The 19,504-nt window shown below is 38.8% G+C and overlaps 1 protein-coding gene across 5 annotated transcripts in view; it reads right to left on the reverse strand.

Annotated features, from left to right (window-relative positions):
• The window catches only part of LOC116047392 (ras/Rap GTPase-activating protein SynGAP-like), a 45,217-nt gene that overhangs the window by 15,046 nt on the left and 10,667 nt on the right, over positions 1-19,504 (reverse strand). For all 5 annotated transcript variants that reach the window (XM_035993194.1, XM_031296188.2, XM_031296187.2 and 2 more), the window contains 11 exons: positions 16,628-16,716; positions 16,268-16,389; positions 12,123-12,276; positions 9,171-9,269; positions 8,823-9,062; positions 7,544-7,879; positions 5,592-5,736; positions 4,772-4,916; positions 3,849-4,085; positions 2,431-2,632; positions 1,492-1,682 (listed from right to left, as the gene is read on the reverse strand). In XM_035993194.1, coding sequence (XP_035849087.1) covers positions 1,492-1,682; positions 2,431-2,632; positions 3,849-4,085; positions 4,772-4,916; positions 5,592-5,736; positions 7,544-7,879; positions 8,823-9,062; positions 9,171-9,269; positions 12,123-12,276; positions 16,268-16,389; positions 16,628-16,716 — 1,960 coding nt within the window. The remainder of the gene's footprint in view (positions 1-1,491; positions 1,683-2,430; positions 2,633-3,848; positions 4,086-4,771; positions 4,917-5,591; positions 5,737-7,543; positions 7,880-8,822; positions 9,063-9,170; positions 9,270-12,122; positions 12,277-16,267; positions 16,390-16,627; positions 16,717-19,504) is intronic.

Raw genomic sequence — 19,504 nt, forward strand, 5'->3', positions numbered from 1 at the left:
ACAACACCTTTTTACTCTTTTAACATGCATATGTTGACATTGTGTATGCGAGTTGCATGTGTTTGTAGCACCGTCTCAGGTAGTGCACGTGAATCTCATTGTATGTAAATGCAATGACAATAAAATGAATCTTATCTTATAAAGCAGCATTTTACAAGAAAAAAAAAAGATTTATTTAAGACATTTATCAGAATTTGTTTTTTTTCTCATTTCCCAATTATCTTACAACTCACTAGATTCATCTTGTGACACCTAGAAGGAGTCCTGCCCATGTCACACCTACTTTAGCTTGTTAATTGTAAATTAAATTTCAGACAAAATAAAAAAAAAGTTAAGTTTGGTATCATATTAAATTATAAAGATGAATTCATAATTTGATAAAACAATGGTAGCATCATTCCTTTGTTATTCTCATTTCATAATGAAAAATGCGAAGAAACCATCAACAATTTGTATTCACAGTAAAGAGTTTTTGATCCTATGCACCTGTCTAGGCATTTTAATGGTGTGCAAGAACTACACCACTTTCATTATACCATTGTTGCATAAAGAAACATTTGGAAATCCAGTAAGGAAAAGGCATAACCTCCATCCTGTCAGTTGCCTGATACCTCTGGGGTTAGAGCTACGAGGAGTGGCAGGTGTGTTGTTTCTTGTGTTGCTTTTCAGATGTTTGATCACTGTCCTTCTCTGTCATTCTCATTCAATTACATGTTTACTGCTGCAGCTTTTGTTCCAACAGACTAGTACTGGGTATGATAGTAAACACGAAATAGCTGCAGTGGAGTCCTCTGAGATTACTTACTGTTTTTCTCTTACTTAAAGAGTTCTTATTTAAACATTTATGCTGTAATGAGAGCAACTGTCTCTTGACAATAGGAGAGTGCCGATATGAATTAAAACACAGAGGAAAGAGGTTTGGGTAGGAGAGTCTGGGAACAGATGGTGCTGGCAATTATCAATTGATAAACTACTTAAAAAGCCTGAAGAGGTGCATTAGCATTAGCACTATGGGCTCTTAGAAATATGCCAGTGTTTTGTTTTGAGCTACTTAATTCTCATTTATTGTGTATTCTTGGCCTTTGTATGTGCTACTGTTAAATACACCCATGTGAAACTGTAATTCCTCTGTTTATGTGCATATTTGTAATTATGACCATTCACATTGTTTTGATAAAGTCACAGCATGGATCAATGATCTGTTCATGGGGTGGTGATGGCGCAGTGGATATGACACATGCCTTTGGTGTGGGAGATCTGGGTTCAATTCCCACTATGATACATCAACCAATGTGTTAGACACATAACCCATAGTTGCTCCAGAGGCGTGCGTAAGTTGCTTTGGACAGCTAAATGACATGTAATGTAATGTAAATGTTCAAATGTAAAAGCATAACTGGCGCAGTCCTCTTTAAGGACATGCAAATCCAATTTCACATGTAGAAGTGATAACAACAAAAATACATTACAAAGGAAACCATGAGAGGATACCTGTTTAAGTCACGCATCATAAGGCTTTGGAAGTCAGAGGACATGAGACGATTGAAAGATGGCCGTGAGAAGAGTCTGTCCTTTGGTCGGTCCGGCTGGTGATTTGTAGGCATGTGGAGCTGCGGGTTCCTCAGGGCGACGCTGATGTCATTCAGCAGCCGTGGTAGGGGTCCGAGTTTGAGAATAGCATCCTACAACATAGAAAGGTTCATGGAAAATCGAGAAAATCCAAAGCTCATATGCCTTATACCAGGAGTTCCCACCAGGGACCACTTTATTATGTTGTAGCTCTCCAGACAACTGGGGGTGGGTGAGGTGAAATGGATTATCTCATGCACGGATGACCTACTTTAGTTCAAAGTCATTATCCTGCTAATGTATGTGTTATAAATATTTAATTTTGGGTTTAAAGAGAGCTTTGTTCTCAGTATTGGCAGGTATCTGAATATGTACTAGGAGAGATATTATTTAGCGTTTTCTGCAGCCCAGTAGAAAATTCCGCGGCCCAGTACTTGTCCGTGCCCCAGGGATTGGAAACCTCTGCTTTATACAGTATGATTCATTTATTCATTCATAAAAGTCAAATGTCATTCAGAAAAAGCAGGGAAAACATGAAACAAAAAATACAGCAATTCAAAAGCACATAATGTTAAGACAATTTAGGGCTGAGCATAAAATATTTATAACTTTCATTATGTTACAACTACAGTACCATTTTAATATATTAACAGTGTAAGTCCTAGACATAAATATTAAAATACTTATTCCACCTCAGTTTTACTGGAGTTCAAATAACATTCATCCTGTGTTTGATAGAAAACACAGGATCTCAAAAGCAGGACCTCATTTTCCAACTCTCCTCGCTCTACATTCTTCAGTTGGAGAAAGAAATCATATTAAAATGTTACATTTCATTTTCCAGTGTGTTATTACACCTACCTTGCTAAGCTGGCCCATGACTTCCCACAGCAAGCTGTGGAGCATGGACAATTCTCTACCGAGGTCAATGTAGCCCTCAAACCCTCCAGCGTTTCCTCCGGCGTCCATGTTGGAAATCTCATAGAGAAACTGCTGCATGGAGCCCCACTCCATCTCCAGGAACTCGTTCATGAAATACATGTATTCCTCCTTGGGTCCAAATCTGCAGAGACAAAAATGACAGGATACATAAAGGCAGAGAAGAAGATGGAAACATTCTGTACAGCGCACTGTGGAAGTGGAAGGATCTTATATTTACAGTTCAGGAGTCTGTAGGAGTTTAGTTAAATGTAATCTCATATTTTGTAAATTAAAAAGGTATGTGGACAGTGATTGTTCTGTACTTTTGATGTCCTGCACATATTCATTATGTAAAACAATATATAAGCCTATAAACTGTATATGCCTTCACCATCCTGGGGAAAAAAATACTCGCCATTGGGAGCCGCCCACTTTGAGCTTCATTTTGGCTCTTCAGAAACCTATGGGTGACGTCACGGAGACTACGTCCATATTTTATACAGTCTATGGCTCAAACTTATAACCAGGAAACTCCAAAAACCAGATCATAACTGAGGTACTAATGTGCATGTGAACACATGCGTGAGTATTTGGACATGTGAAAACAGGTGGGCGTATATGAGGGGGAGATTGTAAATCCTGTCCTTTTTAAAAGTTTTTCAGATGCTTTTTCAATTAATCATTTAGTCTATAAAATGTCCGAAAAAGTTAAAAGTCCTCAAGAAGAAGCCCGAGAAGATGATGTCAAATTCCAAAAATATTATCTGAACAGAGAAAAGCAGCGGATATTATCATTGGAAAAGCTGGAACCAGGTTTTGATTATTTTTTTTTATACATAACTTGATTTTTACAATTGATAAATAAAATTGTTGATTCATTTTCTGTCAACCAACTGTTTTAACACTATAAGGGACCTTGAGTAAATATTATTTAATCAAAATACAACATATGCCTAAGATAATGATGACCTACAGTACATTATATACTTAATGTTTCAGGATGCCAAAAGTATATATGTCTGATCATTTGTATCCAATGTCATTGAAATGTACAGTCCATTAAATTACCACCAAACGTTCTGTCTCAATTATACAGAAGGTGCAGTTAATATTCAAGAAAATGTCAGTAAAGGGTACAAAGTGAAGGTAGGAGCAAATTTGTCGCAGCTGAAAGCCTTGGAAATAACTGTGGGTGAGTAACAGTTTATACCCTCACAGTCAAAACTGCAAGCCTCTATTGATGTCATGTTACTCTGCCACATGCATCCCACCTTACACAAGCGTTGTCTAACAAATCTAAAAATGAACTGAATTAAATTAACATTGGTGTAAGAGGACAGGTGCTGACAGGGACTCACTTGCTGAAGCTGGCCAGGTTCTGCATCACCTTGGCTATGAGCGTGAGTGTGCGGGACGTGCGCTCAGCGGGGTACTCCTGCATTAGGTTGAACAGGGAGGGGGACATGATGGCTGGGCACATGAAGCGAAGAAATAGGGAGGAGCTGATGAGGCTGTCGGCGAGATCCTCTCTTCCACGCTCAGCACATCTGGCTCTCCATGAGGCAAAAACTTCCTTCAGCTCCCGGGGAAATATGCTGAAACAAGAAAATGTTATTACCCCATTGTCAAGGAGAATGGCAAGATCAAATCCAGCAGCTTACCCACAGCCTTCAGGAACTCAGCAAGGTCAGGGGACTAAAATATACGAAAAATTACAGGACCAGCTCAGGATGGAGAATGTGTTTATGATTACATAATGTTGATGATTTTACTGATTACATCACTGGATGGAAAACCATCTAATTATTAAAGAATAAAAATGTTCAAATTCAGTTATTTCTGTTTCAATATCACAGTTTGCATAAATAAAGCTTTCATATTGTTGTTACCATGAAGACGAATGGGGGCCAAATGTTTTGTAAATTGAAAAGACAAAAATTGTAAATGTAAAGCTGAAATTTTAAACTGAAAGCTAGATCATAATTTTGTCCCTGGAATTATGAAATCATTTTAAAAATATTTATTTAATCTTTAACCATGGCAACTACCAGCAACGAGCTGAGTATACATGCTGCCTCCTGTTTACCCCGGCACACGCATGCCCAGTATATGAGAATGTTCATGAGATATGCAGTTTGGGCGTGTTAGTTTAAATGGAGATTAGTTCTTCTACTGGAGCTAAAAACACCTGTGTGCACAGAGTTCACATATACCTATACCATATACCAAAACAGATCAGTGTATGCAGTTTTCTGAGGGGTATAAATGGGGAAAAACTAACCAGAGAGAGTTGATGATCTTGCAGAGTAACAGCTCACAACACATTCGTAGGTTGGCTTGATGGTCAGCGAGGACTGACGGCGGGACACGCATGGGATCCACCTCACAGTTCTCCTCAGACTCATATAAGGCTCGAATGAAGTCACCTGTAAATTGTAGATCACACTGTCATTATGTTTCCCAAAATGCATCATTATCCAAATGTTTAGCGCAAAACTGCTTTGACAGATGAATCAGGAGTACATGATAGTGCACGATAGTGCATATGCTGTACCTCTAAAAGCTGTACCTCTCACAATGCATAAAATAAGAAAATTACATCATGTAACATGATTATGAAAATGTTAAATGACCTAAAATGTAGGTATATTACCAACCCAAACAATGGCCGTTTGGAGGAAGTCAATATTAAAAATTTTAAAAAAAAAGTGAAAAATGTCTTTTTAGTATTACAGTATGCTGAATTGTGTGCATCAAGAAAAAAACCTTAGTTAATCCAACTAATCTTTCCATTTTTCTTTCAATGTATGAGAGAATAAAAGAATACATTAGCATTTTATGAGGTGACAGAAATGTTACCAAAGCACAATTCCTATTTGTTGATTTAGAAAGGTCGTCATAATATAATGATGCTACCACAATAAATGAGTTATTTGGAAAAATGTCACAAAAGAATATCAAACAATCTCAACAATATTACAGTAGTGTATTGCTAAATGACATATGTTTATGCTGACATTTAGTCTGACAGCTTCAAATACTCCTTTCATCTTATTACATACACAGTGATGTGCAGTTGGGTTTATCTACAGCAGCCTCACCTATAGCATCCTTAAGGTATCTGTGACCTATCAGTTTGAGATACTCTTCCACAGCCTTTGTAGCTAGCGTGTTCTCACGAAAGATCAAGTGCTCACGGTCCATGAACCGATCCACCTCACACATCGCCATGTCAGACAGGAACTCCTAAACAGGGATTAAAAAGGGTAAATCTTACTTTGATTTTAATTATTGCTTATTGCAATGAAACAAACCTACAATTCATACAGATAAAAGCAATGATTTACGGGAAAACAACGTGCAGGTTACATTTCAACTAGTGTTGTTTTCGTCAACCAAAATTATGACTAAATATCGTCATCAACGAACCTTTATCACGTGACGAAAACGAGACGCAATGTAAATGCAGGTCATGTGACGATTACTATAATTAAATGTATAATGCAATATTGTTGACGAATAAAAACGAGACTAAATGTGGTTTACAAAATAAAAACTATGCTAAAATGTCTCTTCATTTTCGTTGACCAAAACGAGACGAGACAAAATGTTATAACGTTATTTCGTCTCGTTTAGTCACGTTATTATTATTCGGGTCGCACTGCGCAGACGCAGGCGATGTTACTTCCTCAAGCCCTGTCGCGGCATTATTCCATTTAGAAGATGCAGCGGTGCGTTACGCTGGTGATCCATTCGTCCGTGCGACGCTTCTGTCGCGCCCCGCTCCACTCTATTCCTATGGGTGACGTCAAGCGACTTCAACGCGCCCGCAAAGCATTCCGGGAAGGCGCCGCTGCATTTGATAAAATGCTGCGCGTCAAAAAGCTGGCCGATGCCCATCTTTATGCAAATGAATCCGCTGAACGCGACGCGATTATACAGTAAAAGTAGAGAAAAATCTTTCAAACTAACCTTTGTCGATCTGAAATGAAGACAGATTCAGCAACTGTATGGTGCTATTTCTCGCTTTTCAGAAACACGTTTCGGTGAACTATTTTCGTTAAATATGAGATCGTATTTTGTCTAAGCCGCCATGACAGTCAGTTGAAATTCTCGAGTAGCCAGACCCACGTGACGCGTTCATCCAACATGGATGTATTACGTCGCGACACCATGCTTCAGTCGTGTCGCAAAGATGGATCAGTAGCTTAGAGAGTGAGACGACCGTAAACTACAACACACAAAATTAAGTCTGACACAGAGATAGCTGGGACCGCGGCCGGCCAGCCGGAGTTCGTCTTTGGGAGAAAAAGAATAAACGGCATTTGGAAAAACTTTCATTACATAGAAGTGGAAAAGAAAACGGAATGTGTTGTGGAAAAAGATGGGGAGAAATGCGGCCACAAAATCACAGGAAAAAACACCACGAACCTTAGGAGACATCTCAAGCCATTCCATAATGAAATTGAGGCAAGTCAAGACATTAACGTAACGTTACTTTCTATTTTAGAAAGCTCATGCCAACTCATGAAGCTGTGGTCAATGTGTTTCATTTTAACGTTAGCTTTAGACGTTAGCCACTGGAGCTGAAAACGACCGAGACAAACGTGTGTGTGCGTGCGTGCGTGTGTTCTTAGTTCCTCCCTGACTGACTCCATGTGTACTAAGCATCCCTTGTTGGCCAACATTTTGGTTTTGTCTATACTACTAGGTAATTATACTATATTGACTGGATTAAATATAATTGCATTACTAAAAAGAGACTAAAATACTTTTCATTGACTAAAACTAGACTAAATGTCATCAATTTTCGTCAACTAAAACTAGACTAAAATATCATCAGTTTTCGTCGACTAAAACTAGACTAAAATAGTCATGGATAATTCTGACTAAAATAAGACTAAAATGCTCAGACTTTTAGTCGACTGAAACTTGACTAGACTAAAAAGAGCATGAACGTGACTAAAACTAATAAAAACTAAAATGAAAGCTTGACACAAAGACTAGACTAAAAAACTAAAACAAAACAACACTAATTTCAATCCTTGTTTACCTTTGTCTTTCCTGTGCTTTGCAGGATGTGCACCAGAGCGAACGCCACCTCCTCTTTGCTTTTCACACTCAACAGCGGCTCCAGAACTGCACACAGTGTTCGGTAGTTGTTGGTAATGTACTCAGCGAACTCCTTGTACAGCTCCATTGGAAGAATGTTCATTGTCTGGTAGCGAGATTTGACACGTAGGGAGGCGTTGATCACTTTGGTACTTCCAACACCACCGCTTTTGGCCAAGACACTGGACTGTACCACCGGGTACCACTGCTCGACAAACTGCCGCCCAGTGATGCTGGAGATGGGGATGCTGACAAGGCCAAGATATGTGCTTTTCTCCTAGATCACCAAGCAAGACATTTATTTTAAATATTTGCACTAGGGCTGTCAATCGATTAAAAAATTTAATCTAATTAATTACATACTCTGTGATTAATTAATCGAAATTAATCACATACATAATTAACGGTGCCTGAACCGAAGTAAAAAAAAGAAAAGAAAAAAAAGGGTACTAAACAACAGTCGGTGACATTAAAGAACGGCTTGTTTATTGCTAAGGCCATATGGTCAAAATGACATGATTTAATAATAATGTATAACAATAACAATAACTTATTTCACTAGTAAATTGCTGTTGAACGACAAAAACAACCACCAGATGGGAAAAGGACATTTACAATTAACTTCAAATGCACCACGAGGCTGTAGTTTACCAGTTTCATTGAATGCACCGTCTGTGTTGTTTTTCCGACAACGGCAGTTGCACATTGTTACATGTGTTGGAATCCTCTACAGTAAAACACAGTCAAACTTTACACCGTTTAGCGTTAGCTGTCAGCATTTTAACAGTGTTTAATCCAGCTACTAGCTAGCGGTAGGCTAACGTTAGCTGCTGTCGAGTATAGTGTTAACTAGCGTCACGTGCAGCGGTGTTTGTGTCTGTTTCAGAGCATCACAGAGAAGCGCAGACATATCAGTGGCACCAGATTTCGGTAACCAGGGTTGGCAGGAAGAAGATTTTTACAAGTAAATGCTCCAGTTAATGATCCAGGCAGCACATTCTCGTCTCCCTCCTTCATTTTACAGTCGAATGGTGGCTAGAACGGCTCCGGGTCAAACGTCAATATGAAATGGATTAATCTGCATTATTTTTTTTAACGTGTTATTTTTTCTCAGATTAATTAATCGAAATTAACGCGTTATTTTGACAGCCCTAATTTGCACAATAAAAAAAATTTCGACAAAGAAGATTTTTTTTTTATATCAATAAAGAAGACATTACCTTGCGTCTTTTTTTGTCAGTTTCCTTGTAGAGGTGCAAACGAAGGCTACGAATGGTAGGCAAATTGTTAAATTCAAAATGCTCGCCCCAAAAGACGGTGTCGGTCCGGGGTTTGCTTGTGGTGCGCGCGTACAGCATGTCATCCAGACACAGCTCACAATAATAACGTTTCTTAGCCGGAAGGTCTCGAGCTTCAATGATCCACAACTTGAGCACATTGTCCACTCGTCTGCTGTTGTCCTGGAAGTAAAACGAGGAGTCCTGTTACTGCATTATAACAGTCCTTATTTACATCAGTCCTTAATATTACTACCTAGATCTTGTGATGAAACAATCTATTGTATCTACCTTGTTAGGTTTGACAGCGCGTTGCAGATTTTCAATCCACTTGTCTCTCTCAGAAGCTGAACGGCAGGCAAAACATTTTGTCCCTGAATTGGTGGTCACCTGCAGACAAAAAGTTTTGGTATGTTTTTTTATTGTAAAATATTCCTGTAACTAACAATTATTTTCACTATCAATTAATCTGTTGATTGTTTTTTCACAATTAAAGGTGCTGTAGGTAGGATTGCGAAGATCCAGGACTTAGCCAAAAAATTTGAACATCGACAACTTCTCAGTCCCTCCCCCCTTTCTGCTAAAGCCCAAAACTGTCTCCTAAGCCCCTCCCCCCACAAGGGAGAATGAATGCGTGTGCATGAGCAGTGACTGACACGCAGTTAGACACCCCCCCTGGCCCTGATTGGTGCATCTGAACAGGGAGCAGTGGATTTTTGCAAATCGCACTACAGGCTGTAGGTGGTGCCAGAGGAGCCAGATTTTTTTTTTTAATTACCTGCTTCATGTAGTTCTACTCGAACATAAGGTCAGTTTCAGCAAATGACAGAAAGTTAGTTTTATAAGTCTTACCTACTGCACCTTTAATCTGTTCATCTATAAAATGTGCTATAGATTATGTAGCGTCTTCAAATTGCTTGTTAGGGCCCGAGCACGAAAGTGCAAGGCCCCAACGGTGCCTTGCACTGAAAGTGCGAAGGAACCTATTGTTTTTCATAAGATTATTATTTTTACCAATTCCTCGTTGCATTTTTGAGGGGGTTAGCATGCACGAAAACTCACAAAAATTTGCACACGTCACAACTGTTGAAAATTGCAAAGTTCTGTAGTCATTGGGCTCGGGCGTTGCCAGGGGGCTCCATAGCGCCCCCTAACGTGCGCCTTAAATTGGACAAAAGTATTAAGTTAATATACCAACTTTTGAGGGAACATAGGTCTCAGCTTCAAGTCCATGGTGCTATTTTTAGAAAAAATTACAAAATTCTATAATTTCCAAAATATTGGTTTTCATGTAAAAATCTTCATTTTACAAACACTTGTTTGAGGACTTTAGGATGCACGAAAACTCTCAAGATTTTGCAGCCATGTGCACAATAGTAAACTCATCTGAATTCACATTTAGGCTTGGGAGTGGTATGGTTGCTCTATAGCGCCCCCTAATTGGTTTTAGCACTTGGGCACATTTTTGACGGCCTCAATATATATGAAAACTCACAAAAATTGGCGCCCACATAAACACCTGGGAGCTTTGCAAGACTGTACAGCGATTTGGCCCATACCTGTAAGTGGGCTCCATAGCGCCCCCTAATGTGTGGAAGGCCTTAACTTGGAAATAGTTGCTCCGATCTTCACCAGATTTAATACCCATATTTCTCTAATCATTGCGGACATATTTCCCATTTACCTTCATTAGCTCCGCCAAACCAGAAGGCGGCCATTTTTAATTATGCATTTTTCAGGTGTTTTACATTCTTTCGAACTCGTCCTAGGCCATGATTTCAATCTTCTTGAATCTTTGCAGGTAGTATCTGTTGACCCTCATGATGAAAAGTTATCCAGAGAATTTTGATAGTTGAAAGAATGCGCAAGTTACAGCAACTTCCTGTCTAAACAGGAAGTTGCGTTATCTTGGCAACAATTATTTCGATTGACCCGAAACTTGACAAGCTTGTTCGTCATAGCCGGTTTAGCATCTGTGCCAAACTTGGCGTCAATCGGCCATTAGATGGCGCTGTTTTAATTTTTTTTAATTAATCAGCAAAATATTGATATATGGGAAACCTACTCTGTCTAACTACTCCTGGGGCGTGAGTCCGATGAGCACGAAAACTGGCATATAGACTCGGAGGACCCTCCTGACAAAAAGCTATCAAAAGAATTTTAATAGCTAAAACAATGCGCAAGTTACAGAGGACCAACTTCCTGTAGGTGGGTGTCGAAACAGGAACGGTTGTATCTTGCACACAGCTATTCCGATGGACACAAAACTTAAGACAGTTTTTCCTCATGTGCCAATGAGGCTGTGTGCCAAATATGGCGTCAATCGGCGTTTAGATGGCGCTGTTTTCAATTGTTTAATTAATTAGCAAATTCGCTTTGAGCGAAACCTACTTTTTTTAACTTCCTCCTACAGCGTGAGTCCCATCTGCACAAACATGTACATGTAGGAGGATGGACCATCGGTGGACCCTCATGACAAAAAGTTATCAAAAGAATTTCGATAGCTAACACAATGCGCAAGTTACAGAGGACCAACTTCCTGTAGGGGGCTGTCAAACCAGCAAGTTGCGTATCTTACCAAGATTTATTCCGACTGACACCAAACATGACAGAGTTGTTCCACATAGGGGCTTGAGCATCCATCACAAATTTAGAGTGAATCGGCCATTAGATGGCGCTGTTAGCATTTCTTTTATTAATTAGCCACATCGCGATATATGGGAAACATACTTTGTCTAACTACTCCTGGGCCGTGAGTCAAATCTGCACGAAAACTTGGATATAGATTCGGTGGACCCTCATGACTAAAAGCTATCAAAAGAATTTTGATAGCTAAAACAATGCGCAAGTTATGGAGGAACAACTTCCTGTAGGTGGCTGTTAATGAGCATGAACGGTTGTATCTTGGCAAAAGTTATTTCCGATATACATGAAACTTAGAATGTGTGGTCTACATGTGATGTTGCGTCTGCCAGTACCCCCGACTGCAAGAAGGCGAGGGCCCGTTCATCGCTGCTTGCAGCTTTAATTTTGTTTATAACTCAAAAATAATAAATTTGCATTTATATAAAAAGGGTGAAACAGCAAATTCTGAGGATTTGATATTTTTCCATACTAAGAACATTTTAAAGAATTGAATTAAATTTGGTAGGTTGGCTAAAGAAAAATACAATTAGTATAAAAAATATATGTCCATTAGAAGGCAGGTAAAGCCAGGGAGAATTAAACAGTTATACAACACACCTCAAAGCAGTATTCTTGTCCTAAAATGCTAGAGTGGACAGGTTTGATTATGGCATCTTCATCCAAAACTAGGTCCAAAGCCTCTGCAGCGCTGCTAGGAGAAAGTAGGGATTCATGGGAGTGGGATTCTTTGAAGCTCTGCATCAAGCGTGTCCTGGTGAGAGAAGAATTCAGAATTCAGATATGATCATATTATAATCATAATTTATTATATATATGGTCTATATATAATCCAGACATATTTTTATATACCAAAATATGAGTCACTGCAGCTCAGAAATCCTCACTTCTGCAAATGATTTTTGAGATCTGATCCTTTTATAATGAGTTTATGGAAAAGCTAAGAATACCAGATTTTCAGTTCTGGTGTTTTCAGTTTGGTCTGTTGACTCGACTCATGTGAGTCATACTGCATGTTAGAGAAATTTGCCAGCAGTGTCTCAGTTTGAGGTGTTGTCTGAAAAATGTAATTCTTTAATTTCCTACAACTGAAGGTATTAGAATTTAAAAAGAATTTAAAAAAATAAATAAATGCAAATGTAATGTTAGTATTGCCTACTTTGTAAATGGGGGGCTAGTCTGCAGAAATACTGTAGTGCAGTAAAAAAAAGCCACAGTGGATTAGACCTGATCATTGGGTTACAGGAAAAAGAGAAGTGGCGGTGGATAAGGAAGCAAAAAGGTGAAAATAAGCTCCCTCTCAGGTGAATCAAGGTCAGTGGGCCAATTGAAAAACAAAAATGTAGTGAGAAAAACACTTTGCTTTTAGAGTTAGATGAGAAGATTGATACCTTCTCTGCTGTGTTAGATGTGAAGCTAGAGTCAGCAGGTGATTAGCTTAGCTTAGCATAAAGGCTTGAAGGAGGGGAGCTAGCCTGGTTCTGCCCAAAAGGTATAAAAATATGATTTCCCAAAATGCTGAATTATTCCTTTAACATTTTTCTGAAACTATCTTTGAAGAAGAATGAGCTATAAATGTTGCATTCATCTGCACTGAGAAACTGGAGCTAGGTGCTGCAACACCTGATAATTAAGCAGCAAAGGAGGAGCACTAATTCGAGGCCAGATATAATGTTGGTCAGAGTTGCAGTGAATCGTCTAATTTGAGAAACAGTGCCATCGCAGAATGCAGAACATGAGAAAGGCTTTGGTAAACCGACTTGGCAGCAGAGGTAGAGCAGCTGCGTTGGAAAGCTAGAGTGTGAAGTTGGACGTAGAGGATTTATAGCAAAGTCAACTTAACACTACTGAATGAATTAAGCGTGTGTGGGCAGAACTCAAAGCAGGCTGTGAAGGCAGCTGTCTGAGGTAGCGGTGGGAGCTGGTGAAGGCTGCGGTTAGAGGGGAAAGCATGCTGAGACAGTAAGTTCCTTTAACCCAAACACCATTAAGCTACCTCCACCATCTCCTTTAGTGCTGCCTCCACACAATACATTTCTAATATAATTTGTTTTAACATTTAACCTAGGCTTTTATGTTTGCGCTCACCCTGCATTTTACTAGAAAGGGTTTTTACATCCTGTGCTTAACGAAACATTCCACATCTCTGAGCATCGGACATCCACAACTGCCCTGAAAATGTGTATTATGCATCTCCTGTGGCGGGAGGATAGTGTACTGTCAGCATTACGTTTTTTTCTTTCTGCATCTTTACATATCCCATATGTGCGTCGTGACTGGATTGTGTGAGAACTGCATAAAATGTTGGTCACAATGCAAGTCCGAAACCCCCAGGGGTGTGACCTTAAGTCAGTATACAAAACAAGAAAAACTGTCTTGAGAGCCTGTAGAACTGCAAGTTTTTGCATCCTGATGATCGGAAAACAAAAATCACACTGACGTGATAAATGTAGGCATAAATTTTACTTGAATGTCCAACAGACAGACCATTGAAATTAAGATATTTTACCAAGATGACAGTCATGACAGTTTTATGTAGTTTTCCCTTTTGGTCACTGATGAAAAGTGTACCACCTGCACAAACCATAAATGATTTTAAATAGACGAGGTTTCAACCCCAGTCAGACTTTTGTCAGGTCAAAATTTTTAAACAGGGTCACCATATACGTATACACCAATAGGCTGATAGGCTTTATGATGACAGATGTAATTAACCATCCAACCCCCCAGGGTGCCTGAAAGCTTCGGAAAAGCTCCAACCATCTGTCAATGTGTCACTAAATGCAATGTCTTTTCATTCTGCAGGGCAGAGTGGTTGATGAAAAGCCACAGTTCAGGTGAAGAGTGTGAGATTTATTCACATTATGCTTACATGTTAAATTTGTATCAAAAATCATCATCAAAAAATCCCTCTAAATTCTTTTCTTTCAAAATCTAAAAAAAATATTTTTGATGACTGCAGTTACATAAATGTATTCAATCAAATGTGATTTGGGGTGCTAGCTAATCCCACCAATCATATCAATCCCAGGGCCCCAGGAAGTCAGCCTTGCAGACAATCTTTTCCAGTGGCCACTCGCATGATTGCAACAAAAAATCCCCCTGCGCCAAAAAAGGATTTTCCCCATAGGCCACCATTGTAAAAAATATGTCTGTAAAACTGTTGACACGACACCTTGAACTGCAAAAAAGGTGGATTATGAGGTTGAATCCATGGACCTTTTATATTTGGAAAAATTTCCTTGAGCCAAGAATAGCGATTTAAAAACCTTTGACCTCACTACAATGTAAAGTCTATGGGCCGAGCAGGAACTTGCGGGCGAGGCCGTAGGGAGAAACACTTCTGCGTGTATTAATTCACAGAAGTAAACCTGGACGATTAAACTTTTTGGGTGTATGCGCCAGGCAACAACTCTATTGAACTGAATGGGCACCATTTTGGAATCCTGAAAGTCTTTTCATTATATATATATATATATATATCCATGATCAATCCGTACTTGATTATTAGCTAGTGGGTAGCTAGCAAAGTGATATAATAACATAGGTGAATGTTTGGATTTCAGCTGGAAAAAGATTTGACTGACAGAGCAAATTTAATCGGATCATAAGTAGAAAATAAACTCAGTGATGTCAGTTACACAGCAATGTCTAACTAATGTTTGTTAGCGTTTACTAAAATTGGCCACCATAAGCTACTGGTCATACCAGACCAGGCAAGGCTTTAACAACAAAACACAGAGTGTATTGAGATGAGCAAGGTTGTGTTTTTATTGCTTATGAATTCAGCTTTTTATTTAGAAAAGGAAGAATATATATTATATTATATTTAAGGTTACTTAGTCTCATTTGAGGTAAAACTACATGATGCAAACATAACAATTTTCACAAACAGTATCAGTACCCTGAGTAACTGCCACATTCTGCTTTACACAACATTACAGTACACAATCAGCTTGTTCTGCAATGAGGGGCAACCTTGAAGCTAGGTATAATATAAATGTAGCCTTCAGCAGCAAAAGTGAGAGGTTTCGATGCAAAAGTAATTCTAGCGTAAGGTATTCACAGCTAAAGTACACCCAGTACAGAGCGGCATGTTAACCATCCAAGCAAGAACAGATCTGATTGTTGATGGTTGAGTAGCATCCAAAGCTTAAAGCTGCTCCAGATCTAAGTGCATAAATTGTCTTTTTTAAGTTACATGTACCGTGTATGTTATCTTTGTGATAGTTGTGGGGCAGAAATTTGGCTCACTGGCTTTACACCATCACCTTATAAACAGGGGCACCCTGGTGGTTATGACACATACCAGCCACAATGTTCCTTGACTTGATTCCATCTTGGAACATTTGTTGCATGTTATACCCCTCTCTTTCTCCCCACATTTCTCGTAAGGCTCTGCAGTGTCAATTATCAAATAAAGGCAAAAATGCCAAAATGGTCTCTGGTTCTTTCTGTGTGCAGTTAATGTATTCTCCCTGGCTTTGTGTGGGTTTCCGCTGGCTGCTCCAGCTTCCTCCCACAGTCCAAGAACATGCATTTTAACCTATTGCTCATGACAAGACAGTTTTGGTAGAATATATGTGTTAGACCTGCAATAAACTGGCAACCTGTCCACTGTGTTTTCCGGGCTTTCGCCTGAAAACATGCTGACACAAACGACAACCCCCACATGACGCTAAATACGAAAACGGTTGGTATTAACTTGAATAATATGAACGCTTTATACAGTAAAGGTTACTTACCTCTCTTGGTCAGCACTTCGAAACCGGGGCAAAATCATTTGTCTGAAGCTGCTGGTCCGGTCAAGTTTGGGCTGACTTTTGGCCCTCTTGATGGAGCCCTTTAGCCTTCGATTGAGAAAACTCTTAAGTTTCAGCAAAGGGAAAACAGAAAATAATAAGTAAATAGTAAAAACACTATATACATAAGTAATAAAGTCAGTATTGATACAATTTTAATGTGACTTAACTTTAACAATGCAAGACAAACAAAAACAATGCAAGTGTTGATCTACTCATAATAACAAAGAGATGTTAGGGGCGTTACAAGATATCGAATATTCTATAGATAACAAAAGACAATCTTCCAATAATAAAACTCACCGGCTGTCTAAAGGGCTGTGGGGTGGCATTGGGAGGGGTCTCCATGCTTGACTGTCTTACAGAGGCAAAACTTGCCCTGCGAGATTGGTCTATGAAAAGAGAAAGAAAAAATAGAACATAGACATTAGAGACATGAAATCATTGTCAACAAATGCATGTGTTCAACCTCAAAGCACAAGTTCAAGTAAATATATTATTGTAACGATTTTCTTAAGGTTTATTATTTTTGGAGTATACCAAAATGCTGGGAATATTAGGATTTTCATGATGAACTGTGAAAACTGTCTGTGAGTCAGACTAATGGCTGCTGAGTTATGGCCATTTAAATTTAGCATGTTGCTGTAGGGCTGTTGCTGAGTAAATTTCCATCAAGTTTTGCAAGATTGCTAAGACAGAGTGTATCTGTGTTTGTGTCATCTAAATTAGGAAGCAGTTACACAATGTGTAACAATTATGACAATTTAATGTCAAATGGGTCACACCTATTTTGGAAGACAATAGTAGGAAAATGGTATGGAATCAGAAAAAAAATACTTTTTGAGCTCATCCGAAAACACTTTGTACCAGATTTGGTGAAGAATAGATAAAATATGTAAAAGAAGTGTTTTTCCTCCACTTTGAATGACAATTACCAGTGTGTGTTGGCTTACAAAGTGCTCTTGTGAGATTTTTAAAACATGAGCCCATGAACAATTTTACAGAAATGTTATGATGCAATAACAAAATGACACAAAATGTCCCTTGAAAATGGGTCACAATAGGAATGAAACACATTAGTACAATATTGCAGCTTAACAGCTTAACTGATAAGGTCGTAAGAATGTTGAGTCGTAATATTGTAAATTATCCAAGTAATATTTCTTGATGTTATTGTCACATTATCACTAAAAATGTACAATATGTCAATCAGTTAAGAGGGACATTTTATTACATTTTGGCAAGTTATTACATTATCTTATTCATAGCTTGTATCATTACCTTGCAGCTGCTTTGGTCACATACAGAAAGGTGTTTAGCATTAAAAAAAACATGACAAACATAATAATCACAAATAAGCTATCAGCACGTCAACAATGCAGAATAAGAGGTGTAAGGGAAGCTCACCAACAAGGACAGACAGCCACAAAGAACAACATTGTGATAGTCTTAGACGCTATTTATCACCCCTCCATTGGAAAACTTTCTGTATCCAAGGCCAGGGGAAAATGATTGAAAAACCTGATGTGAGAACTAAATTGGATATAGTTCTTTATATAGTGGGAAGAAGTAATGATGAGTCATCTTGAACTTCATGGTCTTTGACTTTGGGCTTGTGCAAACTGGAACATGATGACTGATCTATAAAAGTATAGACTGCTGTCTGTAGGGAATCAGATCTGATGCTTTCTCTACATGACTGTGTGTTGGCTATGGAAGATAAAGCCAATGCACAAGAGCATCCTTCAGACTCCGAAAATCCTTGTCTCTCCATACGAACAACAACAGAAATGGAAGAGGGATTTTATAAACAGAACTTTCTATTTTTATGGGACGTACGTCTTCCCTCCTGAAAAATTGTCTTTTTTTTCTCAGCCTGGTTCCAGACATGGATTAGACATTGCCAGTTAGCTACCTAGATACATTTAGTAAATAAATAATGACAAAAAATGGTGACGAGCGTGGATGAGATTGACGCCGCCCTGCACGTCGTTGTAAATCGAGTTACAGAAATGACAACTCAAACCGCAGCTTTTGTCAAGTGAAATATGACATTGGACTGTTACAGTACGTCACTCACTACAGATACATTAGGTCAAAACATAACACAAAAACCCCCCACTCAAGAAATCAGATAACATGAACACAATGTCAGGCTGAATGAAAAAAAGCTCAACAAAATGGTGAGACTGTCCATCCCCAAAAAACGCCCACAAGTCGTTTGTTCAAGCAGCAATTACGTCGATATTTACGTTTATAGTGACGGCGCCCTCTAGTGGCCATAGTAATTGTGACGGAAGCAAAGCAGGAAGTAAGGAGACGTAGTATAGGAGCACAAAATTCAGCGTAAGGAGGAATGTTGGGGTCGTGGATGGTTCAAACAAACACAGGAATTTCACCCAAAAGACCGGGGTTCGTGTACCGCTTCGTTCGTTCTGCATCACATGCGTAAACGGAAGATGAAGTAACGTCAGATTTTAACCCAAATCACAACCTTTTTCCTGAACTTAACTAAGTCAATTTGGTGCCTAAACCTAACCATCTCCAATCGTTTTAAAATCCAATACAAATTCCAAATTAATATATAGAGCACACAAAACAACAACAGTTGACCAAAGGCTGTTAACGACGTGTTTCAAACCACGACCGCCACGTTAAATGGCTTAGATATGAGGAAGAAAAAATGCTCCCAAAGGTCCAATCAGAGAGTAGAAATAAATAACCTATATAAGCGTATGGTTTGGAGGACTTGGATTATCAGGCTACTAATTTCCAGCTAAACACAGTTCATGGTTTGTAAAGACAGCGATACAAGGGAAGGAAGCATGTCTAAAGTTTAAAACGTGGCCCTTAGTTGATGCCAAAGACAATTTTCTTTTAGCCCTGGTCGTACAATAAAGCCACATCCTATTATATATTCATTTATTGTTAGGATGTTATTCATTTTCTAAGCTGGTTGTGTAATCATACATTGTGATCCTTTGAAAGTGTGCCATAAAATGTCAGATTAATCTGTAGGTTGGTCTCTTAAAGCTGAAATCCTGATTACGTTTCATGTTGATATTTATTCTGCTCTTCTATTTTTGTCTGTGATTGATCCAATGCAGCATTTTTTTTTTTTATTCCACAATTACCCAAAGGAGCTGTTTTTTTCCCCTTTGCAACATGGAAACAAGACAC

The sequence above is a fragment of the Sander lucioperca genome, chromosome 16, assembly GCF_008315115.2.
Source record: "Sander lucioperca isolate FBNREF2018 chromosome 16, SLUC_FBN_1.2, whole genome shotgun sequence".
Taxonomy (NCBI): domain Eukaryota; kingdom Metazoa; phylum Chordata; class Actinopteri; order Perciformes; family Percidae; genus Sander; species Sander lucioperca.